This window comes from Scyliorhinus torazame, chromosome 13, assembly GCF_047496885.1.
Source record: "Scyliorhinus torazame isolate Kashiwa2021f chromosome 13, sScyTor2.1, whole genome shotgun sequence".
Classification (NCBI taxonomy): Eukaryota; Metazoa; Chordata; class Chondrichthyes; order Carcharhiniformes; family Scyliorhinidae; genus Scyliorhinus; species Scyliorhinus torazame.
This window is the reverse complement of record NC_092719.1, coordinates 70,635,047-70,655,617: the sequence shown is the minus strand read 5'-3', so window position 1 is coordinate 70,655,617 and position 20,571 is coordinate 70,635,047. Positions and strand designations below refer to the sequence as shown.

The following is a 20,571-nucleotide window of genomic DNA, read 5'->3' as shown; positions in this document are numbered from 1 at the left end:
GAGTTAAAACACAAGATATTAATCAGGTGCAAGAATGTTCGAAAGTTCAGTTATTCTGTCCCAGGAATGTGGCAACTTGTGGATGGGGAGGCGGGAGAGAACACTGGTGGATACGATCCTGAGGGAGAAACTGAAGTGAAGAGTGTGGTACCAACGGGGATACGAGCATTCAGGATGAAGAAGGTAAAGCTCATAGTGGAGTGTAATTAGTCCAACTTGCACATACTATACTGACCCCGATATTTGAGACCAGGGGCGTGATGTAACGAAAAAGAAACTGATTCCTGTTTTGGGCACATTTAGCGGGTGTGTCTCGATGCCTGCACTGCTGGGAACGAACCCGCTATTAAACTTGGGGGTGAGGAACGCCCCACCGAGGCTGCACATAGCTCGTCAATGCAAGAAGACAGGGTGCCATTTGATGCTCGATCAATAACTCCAGAAGCGAGATTGGAGACAATTGAAGGCTTTATTACACAAGATGTTTCCCCCAGCAGCGCAGGTACAGAAGGCAGCTGCTGGGGAGACACGGGCTCTTATACTCCGCCTTACTGGGCGGAACCAGCAGGCAGGCTTAACCAATGAAAACAGTACCTCCTACACCAATGGTCGTACAGCATTACAGGGTACCGTAATACCTCTAATACCGACTACCACGCCATTTTAAAATTCTGCTCCGATCTCCCCAATCTCTGGACCCCCACATCTACCTCTGGACCCTCCTCCTCCCCCCCCCCCCACTCCTCAACTTACTGATTAGGGGTCCACGAGCTTCCCCTCACCCAACCTCATAAGGGCAGGGCACCCCCAGGCCTGGGCCCCGGCAAACTGGTATCCAGGCACATTGGCACTACCAGCTTGGCACACTGGAAGTGGCCCTGTAAGGCTAACAGTGCCACCTGGGTACTCTGGCAGTGCCAGGGTGACAGTGCCAAGGTGCCCAGGTGGCATTGGGTTGCCAGAGTACCACCTTGCCCAGAACCTGACCACCCGGGGACCTCTGTCCGCCTGGGAGACCACTCCACCCCCCCCGGTTCACGTTTGTGGAAACCAGTGCTAAATGGCACCGTGGCGAGGTCTCCCAGGTGCGGGCGTTCGATCCTGTGCCTTGGGATACTCTGGCGTAGACATATTCAAGAGAGCAGTATATGCAAATCTGGATCCCTTCAAATGCGATCTTGTGAGTCATCCCGTGTCATAGACTCTCGCGAGTTTTACTGGCCTCATCGTGTCACCGAGTCGGGCGTGACAAGGCCACACGATTGTGCCCATGGCCTCAATAGAATAGATTCCAATTTATTACTCAAAGTTATGGCTTTGAGTCCTGCTAATGACTTGAGTACATCAACTAGCTACTGTTGAGTGAAGTACAGAGGGAGTGCTACACTATTGGAGTTGTGGGGTGAGATTCTCTGTCCTCCCTGCGGTGTGTTTCTGAATGGTCGACCATTGGCCGGTGGGGGGATCTTCTGGTCCTGCTCTTAATGGGATTTCCCAATGAATCCATCCCATGCTGCTGGGAAACCCAGTCAGCGGGGCCGGAAGATCTTCTGGATGATAAATGGTGACCTGTGTGTCTGCTCATGTTGACATGAGAAATCGTAATGGCAGCAGGAAATTATTCCAATATCCTAAGTCAATATTTATCCTACAACACCAAAAGCTGATTTTTAATCTATTTCCTATTTTGGTATCTTTCTGTGGCCACGAAGGCTGTCTCTTTTATCTGTATTACAAGTGACTACATTCCAAAACTCATTCATTAATGCACTTCGAGATAGCCTGAGGAAATGACAACAGACCATATAACTGCAGGTTTCATTTTTATTACGCGATTGCTTCCATATGTTAGACCATAAGCACTAAGTGCTTTAATTGCAGCAAATTACTGTTTTAGAAGAGGTTTTACTATGCCTATTCCCGGTTTGCTAAATGCATAGAGGGAAGATAAGGAAAATGATTTATTTACAGTGAGTTCTTGTGATTGGGAATGATGCACTGCTTGTGAAAGGGTGGCGGAAATGAATTCAGGAGTAATTGTCAAAAAGGAAATTGGAGAAACATTTGGAATGGGGAAAAGGTTTCACAGCAATGTGGAAAGAGCATGGGAGTGGGACTAATTGCATAACTGTTTCAAAGAACTGACAGAGACACAATGGCCCAAATGGTTTCCTTCTGTGTTGGGTGATTCAATGATTTTATGAATGGCATTACAGCCAAAGAAATGCAAATGTATTCTTTTCTTTTAATTTAAAGCCAGACTCAAATGACAGCAAACCATTGTCATCGGCAAATTTATTCTGAAGCAATTTCCAAGGGCCTTTCGCGCAAATTGCTGACATTGGAGATGCAATTGGTCTTCGGAAAAGCAAACGGGAGTGGTGTGTAAAACAAGCTGCAATTCACTATCACCCATTTAGGGCGACTGCTGAAGACCAATTTTCCTTCTGTTATGTTTCATAAGTGCAGAATGTGATTAGCGCAATACTTTGCATGCTGTAGCAATGAAATTCAGCAATGAGGTCCCACTATGGTCCAGTGGAATTCCAATGAATGAGATTGGTTTAGAGGATTCTGACCAGCCCAGTATCAGCAAAAATAAACCCTTCAAATCCTAAAAATGCACAGCAGGTTAAGCAGCATCTGAGAGATACAAAAAAAAACAAGTTAAATCCTTTCGCCGATATTTTCTGCTTACAGATTGGCTTTCTTAAACACTTTAATTTTCTCTCCATTGTGTGTGTTGTCCTATGCCTTTCACTCTGTTAAAGACTTTACTCTCCACATGATGCACGGCAGCAACTTGCCAAGGCTTCTTTAACAACTGGTCGGACTTTCACAGAGTCAAGAAGATTCCGCAGATCCGGATGAACAAATCTCACCCCCATTTCTGACAATTCTATTTTGCAAGTAGGGGATGGGGAGCAAGGTATGATTCACACAGGAAGGTAACCTGAACTCAGCAGGATATTTGAACTTAGTGCTGTATTCAAGCAAATACCATTTTGGTTGAAAGGGCCTTAACCCACAGTTTGGGAATCAGAAATTCATGGAGTAGACATAAACTGTCTTGAAGGTGGATGAAGTCTGCTTAGCTGTCATGGTCTGAAGTTTTCTGAATCTCTGACTCTTTAGACTGAAGGGAAAAAACTGGCTGTCGTAAGTGATAGTTCAAAAATAAATTTTGGTGGGTTGATTTGATTAACTGGCCAGTTGGTGTAGAATTGCTATGTCATTAAGCACGTTTGAGTTTCAAAGTTTACAATTATCACAGCAAGGGATTCTGAGTTCACAGTTTGATTGACAGCTTAAAGAGTTTTAAAGGATTAGCTGTTTTTGATGCAGGGGATGAATAAACATTTGTTTATTTTTATAAGAGATTAACCACTTGAGATTGTTAATTTGAATGGGCTTCCGAGTCCATTCCATGACCACCTCTCTGGACCAACCAAGATGAGTCTGCCAAGTCGGGAAATTTCCCAAGTCGAACTAACAACTCCTCTGTAGCAAAAGTCTGGCCCAACACACACACCTTCACCACCCTGGAAAGATAAGTTCAACCTCAAAACATAATAATCTTTATTGTCACAAGAAGAACTGCAATGCTGTTAATGTGAAAATCCTCTAGTCGCCACACTCTGGCGCCTGTTCGGGTACATTGAGGGAGAAGTGAACTTGCCCCAAGTTCAGACAGCATCCTGGCTTTGACATATATCAACGTTCCTTTGGTACCATTGGATCAAAATTCTCAAACTCCCTTCCCAAGCAGCACGATAGGAGTCATCACATAGCCCCTGGAGCCTAGCCTGCTGCACCATTCAATTTGATGGCTGATCTGTAACTCAACTTAATTCCTAACTTGATACCTACCAAACATTAATCAATCCCAGTTTTGAAATTTTCAGTCAACCCCATCACCCAACAAATGGGATGTCGGCATTTATTACAAGGGAAACGGAATGTAAAAACAAGGATATTTAGCGGCAGTTGGGCAGGAGATTGGTGAGACCACGGCTGGGATTTTCCATGGGACCTGTCGCGGGCGGGCTGGAAAACTTTGCAAACCAGCAAAACATCTATTGACTTTTGGTGGGAATTTCCACTGCTGCCATTGGAGCGACCGGTTAATCCCAGCCTACATCTGAAGTCCGGTGTAGAGTTTTGGTCCCCTTACTTAAAAAATGATATAATTACTTTGGAAACAGTTCTGAGAATGTTCACTTGGTCCCATTTCTGGGATGAAGGGGTTATCTTACAAGGATAGGCTGGACAGGCAGGGCCTGTATTCATTGACGTTTAGAAGAATGAGAGGTGATCTTATTGAAACATAAAAATCCTGAGGAAACCTGACTCTTGTGGGAGAGACTAGAACTCAGGGCCATAGTTTAAAAATGAGAGGAATCCTAGCCAGGATTCTCTGACCCGGTGGCGGGTAGGAGAATCCCCTTCTCGCGCCCCGCCGCCGGCTTCACCATTCTCCGGCGCCGTTTTTCAGGCACCCGCCGGATCACCGCCACGCTGGTCGGGGCGTTGACAGCAGACCCCCCGGCGATTCTCTGGGCCCCGATGGTCCGAGTGGCCGACGGGTTTGGCCGAGTCCCGCCGGCATGGATTACTCACCTCCCACACGGCAAGACTTGGACGTTGTGTGTGCAGGGGGCTGCCTGGTGGGGGGGCGGGGCCCCCACGGTGGCCTGGCCCGCGATCGGGGCCTACTTTACTCCGCGCCGGGCCCCTGTAGGACCGGCGTGGAGAAGGGAACCCCCGTGGATGCGCAGAAATACGACAGCCATTCTGCGCATGCGCGGACTTTGGTGGGCCGTTCCACACTGGCTGGAGGTGCGGGGACCACTCCGGCGCCAACCTAGCCCCCTAGAAAGGTGAGAATTCCTCACTTTCGGGGGCCGTTGGTGCCAGAGTTGTTGGTGCCAGTTTTCATACCAGCGTGGGGACATAGCCCCATTATTAGAGAATCCCGCCCCTATTTATGATGGAGATGAGAAATTATTTTTATTAAATATTTTCAAGCCTGGTCTAGATTGATTCTTGATTGAGAAGGGAGTCAAAGGGTATAGAGGTTTACAGGAAAGTAGAGATGAAGCCACAATTTGATCAACCGTGATGTTATCAAATGATGGAGCCGGCTCAAGGGGCCTACTCCTGCTCCTAATTGGCATGTTCATATGTTCAACAGCTTTTTTGAGAAAGAGTATTCCAGATTGTGTGAAGTGGTACATCCTGACATCATCCTGAATGCCTTGTGTTCTCGATTACCCCACCAGAGGAAATAGTTTCTTTTTACCATGACGAAGCATTTAATCATCGTAAACATCTTTCTATATTTGAGGAAATACAAGAGCCTACATTATTTTCAGAAGTTACTAAAATGCTTGCTTATCTTCAGATTTCAGTTTGAAGGAAAGATTTCACCTCCTCACGGACATTTATTCTCCTTGCTACATTCCTTTGTAATTTATATTACTGTGTCATTTTTCCCTATGAGACATCGTACATGATGTATCCAGCAAATAAACATAAAACGATTAGCTGAACTGAGTGGTATGAGGATAGCTACCTTTAAATTTGCCGACAGACAAAGGCTTTCAATCAAAGACAATTACTTGCTTTGTCTTGCTGAAATATATTTGCTTGAGTTGGCGCCCATATATTTAATTATTCAATGCCACCGTGTTTGTTTTCATACATCCCTAAAAGCTACAAAACAATAAGCCCTATTATTATAAGCATGGCCAAGAGTACACTTAGTGCTTTTAATACTATGACAAGTTTTAGTTTTATGATATATTGATGCAATGTAGTGGGACTGAAATAGTAATTTAACGAATTGGAAGATGGGAGTAATCACTTTAGACAACTCAGCTATTTTCTAAAACATTTCAAAACCTTCAGGTTCATAGTTGATCTTTTGAAGTTTGGTTCAATGTGCACAGCAAGCCAATTAGCATTAATGTGCACCACTGCACTGCCATGCTTGGAGTGAATACTTTGGAAAAAGTTTTCAATTTGTCCCGTTTTTATGGAGAACATAAATTATAGGGCTCAACTGCCGTTCCTTCACTGTCGCTGGGACAAACTCTTGGAATTCCCTCCCTAACAGCATTGTGGGTGTACCTACACTTCAGGGACTGCAGCTGTTCAAGAAGGCAGCTCTACACCACTTTCTGAAGGGCAACTAGGGATGGGCAATAAATGCAGGCCTAACCAGCAACACCCACATCCTGTAAATGAATTTTTAAAAAATCATACGTGGATCCTGACCCCACTGGTGTCCCGTATCCTGCCCACGGGCGCAGTCTGCCTTGAGGTATCCAATGAACAGGCCGCTTCTGGACCCCCCCCCCCCCCCTTGAATTAATGATGATGTGTGGGCTCTGCAGGCATGGGGGCCAATCGGAGCACCCGAGGCTATGGTGGGGGGGAAGGCTGACAGCCCTGCCTGGAGAGGTACTGGGAGAGGTGCTGCAGATGTAGGAAGGAAACAGTGCAAGGGCACCTTGTGAAAAATCAGAAACTTGGTGAAAATATGTGTGGCATAACTGAAAGAGAGGGAGAGCCTCTGGCAGCCACAGCTTTGACTGGGGGAGGGGTGGAATTAAAGCAGGCCTCGCTGACTCCCCCTCCCCCCCCCCTTCAGCTTCAGTGGGGGACCAATCCATTATCAGGAAGATTCCAGAGGTGTGTCCATTCTGCTCCCAACTGGGCACATAAGTGCGAATAATTGGCTACACACCGGTGATGATGTAACACACAACTTTCACAAATTCCCCTCCCTCCTGCCTCCTATACTGCCTCTGCACATCTGGTAAGGATCTGCCTATCACGTTTTTTCATAAATCCGACACAATATTTTCAACATGGACTCAATTTCTTAAAGTTTAAAAATAGTAATGTTTTTACAATTAAGAGCAAACCTTTGTAAAAAGGAAAGTGCAGTTTACCTGGACCTCTTCTGACCACAATCCTGCTCCCTCCCTGCCAGCTGTCACTGGTGGCGCAGGCTTTGGGCATCAACACCACAGATCGGCTGTCAAATTCACGATGAGGCCAAATGACATCATGGGAGCTTGTTACTTAAATAGTTAAGGGGCAGCATTTTCAAACATAATAAAAATAATAATAATAGCCTATTGTCACAAGTAGGCTTCAATGAAGTTACTGTGAAAAGCCCCTAGCCTCCACATTCCAGCACCTGTTGGGGAAGCTGGTACGGGAATTGAACCCACGCTGCTGGCCTTGTTCTGCATTACAAGCCAGCTTTTAGCCCACTGTGCTAAACCAGCCCCAGGCAACATGGCAACAGAGCGGGAAGTATCCGACCACTATGTTAAAGACATTCCTACCCCGCTCCTGGTAGGGAGGCGGGTTTAACATCATGCCTTAAGTCTCTCATTGGCATCCTCGTTTACCCGCTTAGTATCGAATTAAAAGCTTTCCCCTTGATTTCCTTGTCTTTTTGTTTGATTTCAGTTTGATTACAAGTCTTTCCTGTGCAATTTTATTCAGAACTTTCTATGCAGCAAAAGAGAACCATATCTGAAAGAATCTCTCTGTCTACTTTACCTGGAACTCTGAGACTAGTTCAAGTATGTTGCAGAGACAAAACCTCAGGAGAGAAAGAGAATAGCTCGGGAAATTGTTAAAGAAGATAAGACAACGAAAACAGGGAAATGTATTGTGGAGTATGAATAAGCCAGGAACATTGCTTTTCACAACTGTGCGAAGCATTAGAGATTAAGTTGGGCAACTCGACGTATTGATTTAGAATGGAAGGATGTGGGCCAGAATCATCCAAAGATTGGTAATCACCGTCGGATTGCCATTCCTTTCTACTTTCTCCGACAGAATGGAACTCTGCATTTCTGGCTGGAACCTTCAGTCCCAGCTCCTCCTGAAAGAGTTTAAATGTCCCAGTTTCTTTACAAAGCTATAGAAAAAATATAGGTGTGGGGTAGGGTAGGAAAGGCAAGTATGTGAAGGGCTAGCATGGGTAAGAGGCTGGGTTGCAACTGGATAATGTGCTTGGTGGGTAGGTATGACAGGGAAGCAAGTGGTAGGTGGTAGGGTTGCAAGTAGTGAGTGAGTCGGCGGATTGGGTCTGGTCAGGTCATGTGGGAATTGGGGTTGGGGTGGTAGTTGGATTAGATTGGGTGCTAGTCAGACAGAATTGCGGAGAATTGGGGGGGGGGGTGTCGGGTAGTTGGATGGTCAGAGATAATCAGTATGTTTGGGGTCAGGTCAGGTTCAGAGAGTGTTTGGGGTCAGGGGGGAGTAGGGGTAGAGGGTAGTTGGGAGGACAGAAGGCTTAGTCGAGGGGCTCGAGGGTGGAGTCGAAGGTGGGTTTGGGGGAGGTCAATGTGAGTGATTGTGAGGTCAGTTGTATAGTTAGCCAGGGGTTTGATGAACATTTCCTGGGTAGTTATACTAGTAAGTAAGTTGAAATGGACAAAAGTCTCCTCTTTTAAAGAGGGCCCCCGGGAGCAGGGGAATTGCCCACAGACCGAAAGATCTGGGCCACAACGTTGCTGCCTTGATGGAAACTTGGTTTCAGCCAATTAAAGACTAGGAACTATCGGGCATATTTTACATTCCCATGTACTGATAGTGAAAGTCTTCAATGGGCATGGGGGTATGTGGAGGGAGGAGACTACCTGTTGCAAAATCAGTGGTGGTAATGTGCCATGAGGGCTGAGAGACACACGTCTCATTAGAGGTCAGAAACAATGGGATCCTCAGCTCAGGGTTTTCCATTTGGTTGCACCTATTTTGTGAATCTTTTAAGATGCCATGTTTACAATGATGAGGGACTGTAGGATCTTTCTCGGTAGATTAGAATGATTTTCTTTATCTGTATTTCTCTTTTGATCCCTGCTTTCCTAAATCATGCTGACTCCTCACTGTTATTGCTCTGTGGTCTTTCAATATTTTACCTACAATTAATGGTGAACTTGTCAGTGTGTGGATCGTTCGTCATACTGTTTGAAAGAAAGTTATTGGATTCTCCATTTCTGAGGCTAACTGCCGGCGCCAACGGAGAATCCGTGGTGTTCCATGACGGAAAAATTGGCGCGACTCCCTCACCAATTCCGGTACTGGTGAGGGGCTAGCATGACGCTGCATGGAACACCTGCAGATTGTGTGGCGAATGGCCATAGAATGGCCAGGTCCCAGGCCGCGCATGTGCAGTGCTGACAAGCTGCAGCCGCGCATGCCTGCGATCCCACCGCCAACCCAGGAAACATGGCGCCGTCCGTGCTGGACCGCGTACCCGCCCACCCCGACCGCACAGCCCACCCCCTGGCCACTCCCCACCACACCCCCCCAGCCCAAGCAGAAGCCCTCCGGGCAGCGGCATGGATCTCGGACGAGTATGGCGGCGCTGGACACTGTCAGCAGCCAGGACGCTGTGTTCCCGACCGCTGGTATCGCGGGTGGGCCGGTTGATGACATGCCAATGGTGTTGCGGCTGCAAGTGGCACGTGTCCCGATGGCGCCAATTCAGAGGGGATAGAGCACTATGAACTGGCGTCAAACCAGCACCTGCCCCGATTCTGGCATCGGAAGCCACTCTCCGCCCGATCGTGTTCCTGATTTCAGCGTCGGGCTATGGAGAATCCTGCCCATTATATCTGCCTGTTCCCAGTCTTGCAGAATATCAACAGTACCTGATGATTCTTTTCATTAAATGCCAAATGATGCCTTTATTGCACCTTAGAATGGCTGCAGTAGATAAAAGTGCAAAACACGAGTTAATAGCTTGAACATTGAACAAGTGAACTGTTATCATCGTGTTTGGAAAGTTTTACTCACGATTGTAACCCATCTCAGTTTCATCCCCAGATACGCCCAAGGTTTTATTTTCCCATTCTAACCATTTTTTATATTTCTGAAAAGAGAGACTTGTTGCTGAAGCTTTTCATCGTGCACTCATCAGAACAAACACAGGGATGCCAAATTTCAAACCATCGCAACAATTTGTACTACAGGAAAAGGCTGCTGATTGGCAGGTAAGTCAACTGGTCGAAGTGCTGCCAGGGAAAAAGAAATGGGGAACCAAATAACATTGTTTTCTCCATGGCAACATCTTAGCTGATCAGATTTGACTTACAAATCAATTAGCACCACTTTTTAACTGCAGTAAAAATTGTTAAGATCATTTGAAATTTGGCATTCTTGCATTTGTCCTGATGAGTGTAAGACAAAAAACTTCAGTAACTTGCATCTCTATTTTCAGCAATATTCTTTACTACCAAGTGACGGTAACCATTTTGTCATGCTGAGCATTATCTTTTGCACCTTGCAGAAAACTATGGTGCGACTCGCCTTGGAATTCTCAAATGTTATTGTATACACAAAGTCAGTGGATTTCAAAGACTTCAGACATTCATTGAAGCATCAGCTATTTTACGAAAGCAATACATTTTCTGAACATGGAGCAATGAAGTTAGTAAAACAATCAGGTAAATGCAGAGATTTTCAGTTCCCCAGAAATTTCTTCTGAATGATTAAAATAAGAGCACACTTTTAAAATTTTTTTCAATTTGCCTTTGATATTATTTGAGCACCAGTTGCCATTTACTGGATTTTTCCCTTTATATCAGAGTGGTGCAGAGCCATTACTGTAATGTAGTTGTCGAGTCAGCTGTCATTGTAATTAATCTCACCATGGGCCAAAGTATGATAATAGGTTTCTTCTCTGAAGCTGCACATATTTGAAAATATCCAATAAGCTAATTGGGAACTCGGGGAGAGTACTGTGTATATCGAAGTGTGGTAATGGAGTGCCAAGCTAGAATAGTACTGCATCTGTTGAGTTTGCAGCCTTTTATAGGCTTGTGTATGTCGGTCAGGGATGGTATTGGGATTAATGGTGGGTCTGTCAGCCTAGTTTATTCCTTATCATTCAGCATTTGCCCCAAAGAACCGCAACAGCACAGGCCCGGGTGTAGGTTGCTTGCGTGTCCATTCAATTATATGATTTCTGGTGGGAAGGCCAGAAAGGAATAAAAATACCAGAAAGTAAACCCCTCAAATATAAAGGAAAGTAATGCATTTCTTTGTGAATATTGAATTGTGCTTTTACAATATTTGTTTTCACTAACTTAAAATATCCTTTATTCCAGCTTCTGAATTTGCAGTACATAATTCAAAATTCCTTTCAAGAACCTACTCTGCAGGTGCCAGAAGAAACTTTTCCAATTACAAACCTCAGGAATTCTGGAATGTTGGCTGCCAAATGGGTAAGCTTCACCTTCTCCTCATATGTAATGTGACTCCATATTTAGATCATAAGACCTCAACGCCTCAAGTATGCCACTCAGCCCTTCAAGACTGTTCCATCATTGAATGTGATCATGACTGAGCTGATATGATAATCCTCAACTCCACATTCCCACCTCATACCCACAACCCTTACTGATTATCTCAGCCTCGAACATACTTAACGGCTCAAACTCCACAGCCTTCGCTGTTATGGGCCATACATGAACCAATTAGTTGGCTATTACTTTATGAACTTACAACTGGGGCGAGATTCTCCGACCCCCCGCCGGGTCGGAGAATCGCCGGGGGCTGGCGTGAATCCCGCCCCCGACGGTTGCCTAAGTCTCCGGCACCGGAGATTCGGCGGGGGCGGGAATCGCGCCGCGCCGGTTGGCGGGCCCCCCCGCGCGATTCTCCGGACCGGATGGGCCGAAGTCCCGCCGCTAAAATGCCTGTCCCGCCGGCGTAAATTAAACCACCTACCTTACCGGCGGGACAAGGCGGCGCGGGTGGGCTCAGGGGTCCTGGGGGGGGGTGCGGGGCGATCTGGCCCCGGGGGGTGCCCCCACGGTGGCCTGGCCCGCGATCGGGGCCCACCGATTCGCGGGCGGGCCTGTGCCGTGGGGGCACTCTTTCCCTTCCGCCTCCGCCACGGTCTCCACCATGGTGGAGGCAGAAGAGACTCTCCCCACTGCGCATGCGTGGGAATGCCGCCAGTGGCCGCTGATGCTCCCGCGCATGCGCCGCCCGGAGATGTCATTTCCGCGCCAGCTGGCGGGGCACCAAAGGCCTTTTCCGCCAGCTGGCAGGGCGGAAATTCGTCCGGCGCCGACCTAGCCCCTTAAGGTTGGGGCTCGGCCCCCAAAGATGCGGAGCATTCCGCACCTTTGGGGCGGCGCGATGCCCGTCTGATTTGCGCCGTTTTGGGCACCAGTCGGCGGACATCGCGCCGTTTCCGGAGAATTTCGCCCCTGGTCTTCCTAAAGTTATAAAAAAGTACTTCATTTGCTTTGAAGTTTTGTTTTTAATGTTGGCAAAATGAACACTCATCTGAACAACATCTCCTTCACCCAGCAATCGGGATGAGAGCTAGCTCTAAATACATTTCCAACAGCTGCATACCTGTCTGGACTACTTTCAAATCTTTATTAGCCCATTGGAACCTAGTCATTGCCACTAGGTAGAATCATTGAATAGTATGTCATTAACTGTGTGCTTTTGGTCCATTTCCTTCTCATCTGCCCTCTGAGGAACCAGAGGAATGTCTATATTGTGGGTTAAGTTGCTTTGGCCAAGCAAGATGATTGAATGTTTTGGAATGAAGAAGTCAAACCTCAAACAAATGCCTCCAAATTGCATCACTAGTCCACATTAATGGCCACAGAAATTGTTAAACTTTAACGTGACAAGAAAAAAACCTTAGCACAGCCAAGAATAAATGAGAAATATTCAAACACAATGAAAGCTTGGCCTGGGCTAAATTGTTATACTCAACTTGAATGGGGTACAAAGCTTCTCTTAGAGCTTTAACTGTCTTAATACTCAGCCTCGGCTCAATCTTGGGTAGCAGTCTTGTTTCTGGCCAGAAGGTCATGGGTTTAAGTCCTACCTCAGAATTGAGCGCAAATCTAGATCAATACTCTAGTGCAGAACTGAAGCAGTGCTGCACTGCCAGAGAACCTGTTTTCAAAATGAAATGTTAAACTGAGGTCCTGACATTTGGCTGTGAAACCACCCGCTGTTTAAAGAGTAATCGACCATTGTGGCGATCCTATGTAACATGGGAAAAGCTGAAAGTGAAAGAAAGGAATGTTAAACTGAGAACCTATCTATCCTGTAAGGAGCATGTAAAAGATCCCTCGCACTATATGCAGAAGAGCACAGAAGGTCTCCCTGGTATCCTGGCTCAATAATTGTTGCTCAACCAACATCACAAAAATGGGTCATCTTGTCATAATGACTGTTTGTGCCACCTTGCTGAACACAAATTGACTGCTCCAAATAGCTTCTGAATTAGCAGTAGAGCAGTGTAGGTTGTTGAGAATTCATGAAATATACTATATAAATGCAAGTTACTTTTTATTTACTATACCTCTACAAGATCATCTCCCCAGACCTCCAGGCTGAAAAGCCCTACTTTCTCCAGACTGCCATCCTAACTCAATTTCACCTGAGTGAAAATTTGGGTGAGGGACTTCCTTGATTGCAGTCTGGTGGTCTGTGTAGAGTTAAGCTCACAGAAGAGGTCCATGGTATGATTCTCGGTTAGCATTGAGCTAGCTGATTTCAGCGGGCGGGTAACAGAGGCGCTAAAAATGGCATTTGTGCCCTTTGGCAATTCCTTGATCAGCCAAGGTTCCCACACTGTGTTACCTCAGATGGATACCAGATGAAGGGAAACAATATGTTTGGCCTTGATATCCCTTTCTATGATCAAACAACCCACCAATGTCCACTGTCCCAATTCACACATGAAGGATTTTCACCTCATGAGCGTTAGAGAACATATGGTCAGTTTGGAATGGGTGCAGATTAAATGAGCCTTTCCCTGTGCTACTCGGAGAGGAGGCAGTAAAGGAATTAAAATAGTATTTGATGAAAATAAAACTGTCAATGCAACCAGACTACTGGTTTATCCATAGTTAGTTAAACCTTATTTGATTTTTTTTTTGTGTGTGTGTGTACAGTTGCTTTAAATTATGAGGTTCCTGGTTTGGGCATGGATCTCAACAGAGGCAAGTTTCAGGACAATGGAGGATGTGGCTATATTCTCAAACCCAAATTCATGAATAACAACATCAAATTTGACACAGTGGTTTCTGATCAGAATGTTGATCCAACGATCATTGTAATACAGGTTGGTATTAAGTAATTGTATCAAACATAGGATCAAGTTTAGTCAGTCTTAGTAAATTTAGAGCTCTAGTAGCAAAAAGTGTAGAAGCATTATTAGGGCAACACGGTAGCACAGTGGCTAGCACAGTTGCTTCACAGCTCCAGGGTCCCAGGTTCGATTCACGGCTTGGGTCACTGTCTGTGTGGAGTCTGCACGTTCTCCCCGTGTCTGCATGCGTTTCCTCCGGGTGCTCCGGTTTCGTCCCACAGTCCAAAGATGTGCAGGTTAGGTGGAGTGGCCATGATAAATTGCCCTAAGAGTCCAAAAAAGGTGAGATGGGGTTACTGGGCTACAGGGATAGGGTGGTGGCATGGGCTTAAGTAGGGTGCTGTTTTCAAGAGCCGGTGCAGACTCAATGGGCCGAATGGCCTCCTTCTGCACTGTAAATTCTATAATTCTATGATTTCAATTATCGAATTATGATTATTTGAGAAAAAGGCTGAGGGCTGTGAGAGGGGGGCTGGTGGCTTTAGCAGTGGTGGTAGAGGTGGGTGACCTCGTAGAGGTTTTTAAGGTAATTACAAGACTTTAAAGTGTAGGTATAGAGAAAATATTTTGATCTGTGGGGAGACCAAAACTAGGGTCGATAAAAGATGGTTCCTTATAAATCTAATAGGCAACTCAGGAAAAAGATCCCTTGCCCAGAAGGTGATTAAACTGTGGAACGCACTGCCACACGGAGTAGTTGAGGTGAATATAGCAAAGATGCATTTAAAGGAGAATCCAGATAAAGATATGAAGGAGAGAGGAATGGAAGGCTAAGCTGATCAGATCAGTGGAAATAGAATGAGAGAAGGTTTATGTGGGACTAAAGCCAGCATGGACTAATTGTGCCATTTGACCTGCTTTTGTTAGATCTATCCTGTATAATTTAATGTAATAATGACTCATCATTAATCATCAGTTTAATACACATACATTGATCATAATTGCTTGGAGCATTTGTTTACCTTCGGGGAGTAAGCTACTTCTGGGGAAAGATTTACTCTGCTGTTTGTCACAAAATATGTATGTGAAACATTGTTGATCTAGTTAAAATCATAAGTGGGATAAAAACTCAGGGCTGGATTCTCCGTTTCAGCGACTAAGTGTTGACGCCAGCAGAGCATGTGTGGCCTTTTATGCCCAAAATCACTGCGTATAACCCTTACCGATTCCAGGATCGCTGAGGGGCTAGCACCAACGCTGGGTGAAACTCCCGGCTCCACGCCGAAAACGGGCGGAGAATGGCTGGGTCCCTGGCCACGCATGCGCACGGCTGACGACCTGCAACGGTTGTGCCGTACAACATGGCGCTGGCCATGTGTGGATCCGACCCGCCACCACCTGACCACCACCCCCAGCCCTCCAGCCCTCGCAGAAGCCTTCCCGGCCAGCACACGGATCCCGGCCGACTGTGGCGGCACTGGACACAGTCTGCAGCCGCCACGCGGGGTTCCCGCATAGCTGAGACCACACGTGTCCCGCGCAGACGGGAGGGCCTGCCGATGCCCCGCCAACGGCATTGCAGCGGTGTGCGATGCGCCGTTTCCGAGAGGGCGGAGCATGGCTGACCGGCGTCAAACTGGCACCGGCCATGATTTGGGCGTTGCAGTCGATTCTCTGCCTGATTGCCGATTACGATATCGGCATCGGGTAACGGAGAATCCCCCCATTTGTCTTTTAATGAAGAATATCTTATTTCCTGCAAATATAAAAATGTAATTGTTTAGTTTTTCTTTGTAAAGGTATTGGCAAATCTATTTATTCTGCACTCCCAGTCCAGAGCTGTGGCAGACAGAAGCAGAGATCAGAGAGGTTACAATAGCTTTGCACCAATTCTATGGCCTAGTCCTGTTGAAGGAAGTGCTGGAGGTGCAGAATCATCACACAAAAAAAAATCCCCCTGAACTAATGCTACTTGTAGATACAGCTTGAACTGTACGACTGATCAATGTTCTTTCTGTATAGATCATTAGTGGTCAGCACTTACCTATCTGCAGAACACCGAGTAAAATAACGATCGACGTCTGTGTACGTGTAGAGATTTATGGTGCATCCACAGACTGCGCAGCACAACAAACCAAAATTGTACAAAGTGCAGGTAAGGGGAGAGTAAGTAAGTTTCCAGCATAAATTTTGTGTGAGTAAAGATGCTGTATTGCTGCGTTTAAAAAATGAGGGAAACTACTTAAAAACTGGCTGCTCTGTGTTGTCCCAGTTGAGGTGAGTATTCAAAATAACACTTTACAAATAAAAGGTCCAAACACAAAAACTATCTTTAATACAATAACAATGTATTTTTATCCATGCTGCTATTGTGGGGTATCCACATGACGTACATGTCAGGTCGCATGATAACCATCACATAGATGTTGACAACACTGAATGAGGCTATTTGGCCCATCATGTCTGCACTGGCTGTTTGCAAGATCCAATCCGAACTACTCCTTTTGCCTCACTCATTTCCCTGAAAATATATTGTGGGGTGGAGTTTTCCAGTAGTTCCATGGTGGGTTTAGTGGTGGGTGTGGCAGGGGATCAATGCGGCAGCAGCTCAAAAATCAGTTTCTTGTCAGTGTCAAATGACGGCGGTATCTTCTGCTCCCTGCTGCCACGGTGGGTGGGTTGCGATTACTGCCAGAGGCCGGTGGGAAACCAATTTGCTTCCCGCCAATGGGACGCAGATGAAGACACGAGCAGAATCGACCCCCCCCACACACAACTTTCTGTGCCGCCAGCAGGAAATTAAGCCAGCCCAGAACACATCTGGACCAATGTGGTGGGTGCAAATATCAGCACTTACCTTAAGAGGGTTGGCAGATGGTGGAGATCCAAAACGAAAATGGAGGCCCCTAGCAACCTGACCCGGGAACGCCATGAGCAGCACTGGGTGAGTGGAGCGTCAGTCATGTGGATCTTCTCAGTGCGGCGGCATTCAGTAGGTGGTTGGTCGTGGCGCAGCAACCTGCCCAGGGCTTGGATCTTCCAACAGCAACTTCTCCCAGGTTTCAGAAGTTCAACCAGCCACTTCTTCCAGGGTTTGGATATGCAAGGTTCTGGTGAAAGGCTGTAGGAGGTACTTAGGTGGATTGACCATGTTAAATTGCCCCTTTGTGTCCAATGGCGGACAGGTTAGGTGTGGTTACGGGGATGGGGCGGGGTAGTGGGCCAGGGTGGGGTGTTCTTTCAGATGGTCGGTGCAAACTTGATGGACCAAATGACCTCCTCCTGCATTGTAGGGGTTCTATGGATTCTGTACATCTGGGCTGCAAAGGCCTGTGCTCGGGGAGGGGAGGGGGCTGCGGGAGGCTGGAGAGATGGAGTGGGAAGACATGGAAGAGAGGAATGAAGAGGTTAGTTGGATATGCAGGCCAAGAGGGGGTTGGGGAGGAATGTTTGAAGTGCTAGGGAAAGAAAGAGATTTAGTGGGGGTCTTGCATTGGGTGAGCTGGCACGGAGTGGGAGAGTGGGAAGAGCCATGCTGGATGGCAGAGGGGTGGCCCGTGCAGGTGTGAAAGGTCATGAGGGCTTTTGCAAAGGTGTGGATGGGCATTGGGCAGAGTTCCTGAGGGAAAGGATGTTCAGAGGGAGGGTTAAGTGGAGTCACTTGGACAGAATGGAGGGTGATGGGGGAGGATTTAAGGATGATTGTGGAGAGCATAAAAGTGATGCCTGGGGGGAATCGATGGTTACGGAGGTACGGACAAAGGTGCTAGACTGAATTTCGAATGTCAGTACCACTATGGCTATTTGTAACCATGCAGTTACAAATGGCCTCCCGCCATTCCGTGACCCCGCCAGCAAGTGCTCACACTGGCGCTGATTAGCACTCCTTTTGAAAAAGGTGAACCTGGCGGAAGGGCTTCTATGGGGAGCCGAGGAGGTGATTAGCTACCTTTGCTCACAGTCAAAGAGCCCCGGGGGTGCTGGGCTTGCTGCCCCGGTGCTCGGCGGGGAATGGGGACCTGCTGCAGGTGAGGGCTACCATGGGAGGGTGGGGGGGGGGGGGTGGGGGGGAGCACTGGGGCGCAACCGTGTGGCAACCACTTGTTGCACTAACATGCCAACCGATGGATCATGTCTTCCCGTTCCGAGGGCAATCCTTGTACATGCCCGTCTGCCCCACCGACCACCCATAACCCCACCGACTGCCGAGGCCCCTGGCTGCGTGGCTGAAGGCTTTGGACTCTAGGGAATTGGCAATTGTGGTTAAATGAGCACTTCACACAGCCCAAGTGTATTCCCGTGGCTGGGTGAACCATGCAGCATGTGGGAGTCATTGCCTAGCACACCAATCACACCTTGATGCCTGGACACAGTGTGTGAACACTGCGGGAGGCAACACCACACACGCAGCAGCCGCCAACCGAACATCAAGGGAATGGGGCACAGCTCCAGGGGACATGTCCACAGCCAGAGGGTGGGTGAGTGCCAAGGGGAGGGGGCCAGCGCCCGGTCTGGCTGTTGTTGTGAGCGGGTGTCTGGGGTACAGGGTCTGGAGCCCGGTGAGGGGGGACCCATTGCGGCCTGGTGTACGTGGGCAGGGCATTCTGAGTAGGGGCGAGGGGAGGGGATCAGAGGGGGTATGAAAGTAGATGGACTGCAGTCAGCAAAGAGACACGACCTTGTCAAGGTGCCACTGAGGCCCATGACCCCTGTACCATTTATTGAGGTGTGAGCAGCTGAGTGTTCACTTACGCTGGCAGCGTGGCTGAGGTCATTCATTCTCTTTTTCTGCATTGGAGGGCAGTCCTCTGCTGGAGGCTGGGGGCACTGGCAGCCCTGGAGACTTCCTCCCATGCTGTGTTGGTCTCCTTACTCGGCCTCCTCCTCCCATCCAATGGAAACAGATCAAGGAGGATGCCCAGGGACGCATCGCTGAGCTTGGGTGCTGGAGGCCATCTTCAGAGTGGTGGGTAAGTTACAGTCCGGATGCCCAGATATGACATCAGGGTGTGTGCCATCCAGTGAGTCCCGCCATGCAAAATGTTTGGAAACCTTTCAATGCATAATTAATGAGGCTGTGTCACATGATATGCTGCAAATTCCTGGCAGCCTCTGCAGAGGGAACATTCCCATCCCCACTACGGGACTTTGTCCCAGGAGGGAAAATTCTATCGAATATAATTTCTGCCTCAGTTACACCTTCGTGTGGTAAAACATTTTGGGTTCCGACAACAACGTAAAAGAACATTATTCCTAACCTTTCTCCTCACAATTAGTGACCACAATTCGATTACGTTTACTTTAGTGATGGAAAGGGATAGGTATATACCGCAGGGCAAGCGTTATATCTGGGGGAAAGGCAATTATGATGCGATGAGGCAAGACTTAGGATGCATCGGATGGAGAGGAAAACTGCAGGGGATTGGCACAATGGAAATGTGGAGCTTGTTCAAGGAACAGCTACTGCGTGTCCTTCATAAGTATGTACCTGTCAGGCAGGTAGGAAGTGGTCGAGCAAGGGAACCATGGTTTACTAAAGCAGTCAAAACACTTGTCAAGAGGAAGAAGGAGGCTTATGTAAAGATGAGACATGAAGGTTCAGTTAGGGCGCTCGAGAGTTACAAGTTAACTAGTAAGGACCTAAAGAGGGAGCTAAGAAGAGCCAGGAGGGGACATGAGAAGTCTTTGGCGTGTAGGATCAAGGATAACCCTACAGCTTTCTATAGATATGTCAGGAATAAAAGAATGACTAGGGTAAGAGTAGGGCCAGTCAAGGACAGTAGTGGGAAGTTGTGCGCGGAGTCCGAGGAGATAGGAGAGGTGCTAAATGAATATTTTTTGTCAGTATTCACACAGGAAAAAGATAGTGTTGTCGATGAGAATACTGAGATTCAGGCTACTAGACTAGAAGGGCTTGAGGTTCATAAGGAGGAGGGGTTAGCAATTCTGGAAAGTGTGAAAATAGATAAGTCCCCTGGGCCGGATGGGATTTATCCTAGGATTCTCTGGGAAGCTAGGGAGGAGATTGCTGAGCCTTTGGCTTTGATCTTTAAGTCATCTTTGTCTACAGGAATAGTGCCAGAAGACTAGAGGATAGCAAATGTTGTCCCATTGTTCAAGAAGGGAAGTAGAGACAACCCCAGTAACTATAGACCAGTGAGCCTTATTTCTGCTGTGGGCAAAATCTTTGAAAGGTTTACAAGAGATAGGATGTATAATCACCTGGAAAGGAATAATTTGATTAGAGATAGTCAACACGGTTTTGTGAAGGGTAGGTCGTGCCTCACAAACCTTATTGAGTTCTTTGAGAAGGTGACCAAACAGGTGGATGAGGGTAAAGCAGTTGATGTGGTGTATATGGATTTCAGTAAAGCATTTGATAAGGTTCCCCATGGTAGGCTACTGCAGAAAATACGGAGGCATGGGATTCAGGGTGATTTAGCAGTTTGGATCAGAAATTGGCTAGC

General features: G+C 47.2%; 1 protein-coding gene across 1 annotated transcript in view; it reads left to right on the top strand.

Annotated features, from left to right (window-relative positions):
• Positions 1–20,571, top strand: part of LOC140388098 (1-phosphatidylinositol 4,5-bisphosphate phosphodiesterase zeta-1-like) — a 104,048-nt gene that overhangs the window by 59,510 nt on the left and 23,967 nt on the right. The window contains exons 7-11 of the mRNA XM_072471737.1: positions 1–183; positions 10,322–10,478; positions 11,142–11,258; positions 13,968–14,137; positions 16,127–16,259. Of these exons, the coding sequence (XP_072327838.1) occupies positions 1–183; positions 10,322–10,478; positions 11,142–11,258; positions 13,968–14,137; positions 16,127–16,259 (760 nt within the window). The remainder of the gene's footprint in view (positions 184–10,321; positions 10,479–11,141; positions 11,259–13,967; positions 14,138–16,126; positions 16,260–20,571) is intronic.